Raw genomic sequence first — 7,016 nt, forward strand, 5'->3', positions numbered from 1 at the left:
CAGCTGGGGTCATAGGATCCCAGGAAGATAAGCATCCAATTTACTTTTGAAGGTGTTCAGTGTCGGCGCTTGAACCACCTCTGATGGCAGGCTGTTCCAGACCTTGGGGGCTCGGGCAGTAAAGAAATTGCTGAAGTCAAAGGTGTGAGTTATTCCTGATTTATGCCAGCAGGCATGCACATGAGTTCAGGGTCAGGTAAAAAGCCCAAGGTTCCAGTTTTCTTGTTGGTTTAGTCCCCTTACCTCAAAATCAGGGCTGCAGAACAAAAAGGGGGAGAGGGAGAGTTCTCAATCTTATCTCCCTTTGCTGTGTCTTTCTACACAGTTTGCAACCACTTCAGAGCAACTCAAAGAGGAGAAGAAAGTGGGGAGAAGACTAAAATATACGTGGCAGAGGAGCCAACTCCTTCAAGAGGAGCAAAAAAACACACACACAGGAAAAAAGGAACAAAGATCAGAAGCTTTTGGGGGCAGCAAGGGAAGGAGAGATGGCTGGTGTGTGACAGCTGGGTGGCTGCAATCTTTGTAGCAATTAGATTTAATGGGACAGAAGTGTTTTTTCCTCCACATCCCCTCCTCCTCCTCTTCTCTCTCTGCCTCAGGCTGAAGGGGTGGGGCCTGTGAGAGGGTCCTTGACGTCAGACTTGCCCTATAAAAGCTTGGCAAGGTAAGGGAAAGCTCAGAGCAGAGCCCGTGTAGCAGCAAGGATGCCAACCCCCAACTCCTCTGCCTCTTCAGCCAAAGGCTTCCGCAGGGCGGTTTCAGAGTTGGACTCCAAGCAAGCGGAGGCCCTCATGGTAAGAGACCCCCATCCCCACCCTGAAACCCAAAAGTCTATAGCAGAACTGAAGCCACACAGGGGATTGCAACTGTAGACAGGTGGACAGAGTAACAACTTACTTTCTAATGCACTGCCTTCACCCAGGGACCTTGGTATTTGAGGTTGGCAATCCCCCCCCGCAATAAAACCCAGTCTTAATAATGATGCACCCTAAGTAAAATAGAAATGTGAGGGAGAAAGCCATTCAGGTCATCATTATTATTGCTAGTAATGATTATAATAGGCATTTAAGTAATAATAATTATAGTACAATAAAACAGTCCCATTAAATTAAAACACCGAATAGAACTAAAGCCAAGAATATTAAGGTTAAGAAGTGCACTTCTAAACACATTATAGGTTTTCTATTTTTCAGGGGTTTAAAATGAAGGGATTTCTTTTGTTTCAGTGTAATGAAAATGCATGACTCTTTATTCTGGCAGATCTGCAAGACAGTGGGAATTCAAGCAAACTTGCAAAACGTTGCTATGTAATTATTATTGCCATGTTCGCTTCTCCCACCAGTTTAGATTTATGACTCTCAGCTCTGTGCGTGGAATAATCCCACATGACCTATAACTCTAAAGAAGGTGAAGATAAAACATTGTGCTGAGCCATAAGCTACCTTTAAAAATTAAACTCCAGTCAGCAGCAAATATACTGCTTCTGTTATCTTTGCTCTAAGGACATTTAGGAAGTTTTAGTTAAGAACAGTTTTGTCATCACACCCCAACTGATGTTGCCAAGAACAGTAGCCAGTGTGACTCAAGACTTTTCAGAGTGAAACCCTTTAATGCATAGTTAGTCAAAAAGGGTCTATGCCAGACGACTGACTGTCATAGTGAGTGGTATCTGCATGGCACAACTTAGTGCTTCACAGTCATGGCACTAAACAATCTCACGTCACAGCTTTGTCTAGCAGCTACATGTGGCAAACTAGTACCTTACCTAGTTTGTCCCAAACATGCTAGGTAGCCAGATTATAAAGATCTTTTTTTGTAGATTTCTGAAGGGATGTTTCATGTGTGCAAAGAGCATATACAGAAAATCTGGATTTAATATAGGACTTAGAATATATGTTTCTCTCTAATACATATATTCTAAACCTTTACTTGGTTTTTCCTAGCAGTGATGGTCTAGCCCTGCCCTTAACAGAGTCACTGGTGGGCTGCCTTACACGTAGGGAGTTCCCAGACAAGAGATTTCCAATTGTCCTTTTTCCTACCACCTCCCAAGGTCTTAGATGTTGGAGATGGAGGGACAAGGCAAATGAGGCCACTTTGTCCAACACCGGGCTGTTTTTCTGAATACCGTGTGTGGCAATGGAAATTACTTCATGCGCATTGTTTGCAGGGAATAAACTGATTTTAATTCTATTCCCCCTGCTCTTTTTATTTTTACTGACTGCCTCTTCCCTTGCTTCTGTGGAATCCTCTGCATTTAGTAAAATCAGCTACTATGTAAACAAACCCAGCCTTCGGGAGACACAGTAGGAAAGAAGGGAAGAGGGCTTTGGGACTAAAGGTGTACGTATACTTTCTGTAACAAATGATCACTAAATAGCTTGGGAGGGCCTGCATCTTCCCTTGGCATTTTCCTACTGGCAAATAGTGAACTTGTAAAGGTAGCTTACTCTTAAATTATTGACATTTTTCACATTGCCAGTCAAATTAATGCTTAAAAGTCCCTCTCTGTCCGTCTGGGCTGTTATCAGGAATTATAGTAGAGGTGTGCAGTCAAGTTCTAATACAACCTGTGTGAGTGTTCAGTCTTTAAAAGGAAAATGAAACATTAAATAGTGCTATCTCTTGAAATAAGTTTTGTCAACACGTGTTAGTTGCACAGATCCTGTTTCCTTTAAGACTTTCTGCGCTGCCTGTGACCAATTATTTAAGGTGCATCTTATCTCAGTGCAGCATGTTATTTAATATATAATTTATTATAGATTATTTTTGTAATCCAGAATCTCTCCCAGTCCCATCACTGCTTTTGAATGGGAAGGTGTTTGGAAATGGTCAGAACAAAACTATGCTATGATTTAATCAGAATTTAAGTTACAGCTTACATCTCTAGAGAACGAAATAATACCTGCCAAAATAGATCAATAAAAGTACCGATGAAGGTAGTATGAGAAAAAAAGGAAGCCTACAGATAAAATCAAGTTAGCAGTAGAAACAGCAGGAAAACTATACTGTCTGTGTCCTCCTCTTCTCCCCCCCCCAGCTAAAATCCAGTTTCCTGGTAACTTACCTTTCCAAACTAGGTGAACTCCACTGTCCTTTCTACTAGCCGTTCATACAGGGAGGACTGATTTCCTTTTGATCTAGAACAGTCTGCATAGGAGTGAAACAATCCATTCTAGAGAGGAGGAGCACGAGATAATAAGTTGTAGCAGGGCACTGATATTGATGTCTGCTCACATGTGAGACAGAAATGTAGCACAGCTCACTGAATGGAAACAACATGGGTCATATTCATGTTTAGACATGATCTCAGCTGCCTAATTCCATACTGGTTTTTATATGACACACTCTGTCATACTATCTGAGCCCTGTTCAGTAACACACAAGATATAGGATTTAAATCTGTCATGTGTGGTTCTTTCCTTCCCAGATAAAATTAAAATTTTACCCTGATAAAAATAAAATTTGTGGAACTTCAGAGACAAGTGCATAGGGCATCTTTTTGGTAAAGCATGTGCTCAACTTCAGATCATTACAGAGTTTGTTTATCGTGGATAGCTGCTGAGGTGCTGGATGTTTCTCTTATTCATTTGCAGACCATTTAAAATAAGCACTGGTTCCATTAAACATATTGTTTTAAGTTTTAATACAATGTTTAAAAAGTTATACACATATTTATTCTATGCCTGCTGCAGCAACTACTGCAACTGCTGCCATGTGACCTACCAACCTCAGCCCTTGCTGTTACAGCAACCTCATAGTGTCAGGGCACCCAGCTGCTGCTGCAAGGGCAACTCTGTGGAGCTGTTTTTGCTGCCAGAGCATGGACTCCACAGGGGTGGAGGGCTATTCTGGTACCCCCTCCTAAGTTGGTACATGACTCTGAACCACCCCGCCATCCCTAGATGTGTGCGCACACATCAGTTTTAAATGTCAGAGTAAAGCCCCAAAGCTGTGTCCAGACTTTTAAATAATCCAAAATGAGAGAGAGAGGGGATATATGCTTAGGGGATGGTCTCTAAGAGAATGTAAATAGAATAATTGGGCTAGTTAAAAATATGTTTTTAAAAAATTCTTCAAACAAAATGTTTCCTAAACCCTTTAGTTAATTGGACAATTTTCTCATTGCTCAAAGTTTGTCAGTGAAACCCAAATGAAAAAGTGGAAACACTTGGGTTTGGTTTGTTTGTGCTCGTGATCTTTATGTTTAATTCTTGCATGTTTTTGCAAATTATTTCTTTTTCATTGTGTGTGTTGGGCTTTTTGTGCTCATTGGGAGACTGTTTGTAGTTGCATGGTATAATGTTTTGAAAAAATCTGAGAACTTTCATTTTATAACAATTTTGTTCGCTTTGCGAGTTAGAAAATTTTGGGTTTCTAAGTTTGGCAGGTAAAACAAGTAAGGGGAAGTCAGATTTTATAAAGCTTGAACACTAATAACCACAAGCAGTGACATATTTAAGTACAGGAGAAGGACCTAAGCTATCACCAGAATCTGAACAAGCCCGAACTACTGATTGTAGATGCAGACCAAACTACCAGTTTTTTCTCCCTTGAGATATTGGAAATCTGTAGTTGAATAGTTTCCCTTGGCCTCATTTCTAGTAATCCCAAATCTGATTAGTGAGATAAATACCTTGGAATAAAAGTTGCTGGACATTTTTAAAAGAAGACTTTGTAAAAGGAAATCCTGAAATACATCGCAGTAGGGTAGCAAAATATTCAGTGACTGGTTAATTATCGTGTGCAAAACTAACCCTTTGGTTTTCTCCACTGCATATCTGGCCTGTTTGAAGACTCATATAGGACCAACCTCAGTCTGGCCATTTTCCTTATAAGAAGAAATAAGTTACAGCATTACACTAGTGCTTGGGAGATCTAAACTCAGTTCATGACTCTGCCACAACCTGCCTTTCCAAATCTTGGGCAAATTACTTATTCACTCCTGTGCCTCAGTTCCCCAGCTCCAAAACAGAGAATTTTTCACTTGGGAGCAAACAAGAATTGCTTGTAAAAAATGGAGGCATAGTGAGATGGACCAAGTTCTCTACGGATGTAAAGGGATGTAGTTCTATTGCTAGTTCAAGAGGACTAGGTCTATTTACATTGACAGAGAATTTCCTCAGCAATCCCTGCCTTAAGTGTCACTGAATAAAAAGAACATAAGTAAGAGGTTGTCACTGATATATTTTCTTTGCACTGGAATCTACTGCAGCACAAGAAAAAAATGGTGTAGTAAAAGTATAATGGACCCTTGGTCAGCAGTGATTGTCCCAGGGCTTTCTATACTAAAGAATAACTAAAAGCAAGGCTAGATCTAGAATTTTGAAAAGGGGGGTGCAGATGAAGTGCATCATCACAAATAGAAACAACACATATTTTCTGCATTTAAAATATAAACTAGAAGCTTCACTAATATCCTAGGGGCCTAGGGCTGTATCACTCAGTTTAAGATTGAAGCAAAAACAAATATAACTTCATTAGAAAGAGTTGAAATGAATCTGTAGGATTGTGAAATAGGACATTCATTAGCAAGGACAGCTAATAGACAGCAGAACTGCAGAACAAAGAATTGCTTGACTGGTGGAACATCAAGATCATTAAATTCAGAAGCTCAGAAAAAAGTCTGGAGTCAAATCAAGGTTATCTGGCTGTCTCCAGTAGGTGCAGTTCTCTGCTAGCCCATGAAGGAGTTAAGATCAAATTCAGGAACTGAAAGTCTGATGCTTCCTCAGTTGTCTTGAGGAGATGACTTCTACCTCTTTAACTCTTTTCTCCTTTCCAGTCTCCACGGTTCATTGGTAGACGGCAAAGCCTCATTGAAGATGCCAGGAAGGAGAGAGAGGCTGCAGCTGCAGCCACTGATGCTGCAGAGTCCACAGAAATGATTGTCTTTGAGGAGAAGGATGGAAGGGCCATATTGAATCTTTTCTTCATGCTCAAGGGAGCTAAATCTTCCTCCCTGTCCCGTGCATTTAAAGTTTTTGAGGTGAGCATCTAATCTCTCATTCTTTCATAAGCAAACACTGTGTAGCAGGAGTGAGGGCAGCCTAGGACTGTGTTACGGGGAATCTGCCAATTCATCAGAGTTCAGTTGGGGAAAAAAAATCAAGTTTAAGGCCTCCATACTCTGAATTCTCTATTAATTGTTCAGGCTATAAATAGATACAACCTGATTTTCATAGTTAATGTATTAAACTTATGAAGAACATCTTGTCTGAATTTGATCTATTTGCTATTTCCTCTAGCTCACTGTTTCCCAATGAGTAAGATACAGCCAGGGCACTATCCAGCTAAGTACAAATACTAGGCTCTCAGCTTGCTTAGAGCGAGCTAGTAACCAGCATACTTAACATGTAAATAATGTGTATTCATCCCTCACTCTAGTCATGGCCTCTTATGTTCAGTGTGCAAGACAGTTGCCCAGGGTACTCAACTTAATGTTAAGCCATGGAAGACCTGGACTCAGACTGTATCAGCAGATGAATCACCCACTTTTCAAAGGCTGCTTGCAGTGAACTACGTAGCTACCTCACATACCTTGTATTTCCTCAATGCTTTGCCTATCTTTGAATTACATCCTTGTTGAACTTCAGCCATTTTTTTTTCAGGACCGTTTTCATATAGGTGTGTAATGGAACAGCTTCCATTGACTTCACAGAGCTCTGCTTAGTCAAGGGATAAATTTGGTCTACATATTTTAAATGAGCTGTATTGATTTTTTTTTTTTAGTGTGGCATTCTTTATGATGTCATTATATACAGTTGTGTGTTGGGAAATGGTAATTAATTGGATGTTTTCCCTCTGGCCACCAATCAAAAGTAGCATCTTTATGACACTCAAATGGAAACTTGGAGGTAAGTATTCATTAAGCCAGTAGTCAAAGATAACAACTTACTGATATAATAATATAGCACACTGCATCCCAAAGGAGCTACTTTGCAAGTCCTGGTCCTACATCACCTTCCATTTACACAGATTTAATTCCATTAACTACAGTGGTGTGACAGGCA

The 7,016-nt window shown here is 40.3% G+C and overlaps 1 protein-coding gene across 1 annotated transcript in view; it reads left to right on the forward strand.

Moving 5' to 3' along the window:
* The first annotated feature begins 696 nt into the window (after window positions 1-696).
* Window positions 697-7,016, forward strand: part of TH (tyrosine hydroxylase) — a 50,724-nt gene continuing 44,404 nt past the window's right edge. Inside the window, exons 1-2 of the mRNA XM_019519731.1 lie at window positions 697-797; window positions 5,789-5,992. Of these exons, the coding sequence (XP_019375276.1) occupies window positions 708-797; window positions 5,789-5,992 (294 nt within the window). The 5' untranslated portion in view covers window positions 697-707. The remainder of the gene's footprint in view (window positions 798-5,788; window positions 5,993-7,016) is intronic.

This window comes from Gavialis gangeticus, unplaced genomic scaffold, assembly GCF_001723915.1.
Source record: "Gavialis gangeticus isolate Ggan-Ray unplaced genomic scaffold, GavGan_comp1, whole genome shotgun sequence".
Lineage (NCBI taxonomy): Eukaryota > Metazoa > Chordata > Crocodylia > Gavialidae > Gavialis > Gavialis gangeticus.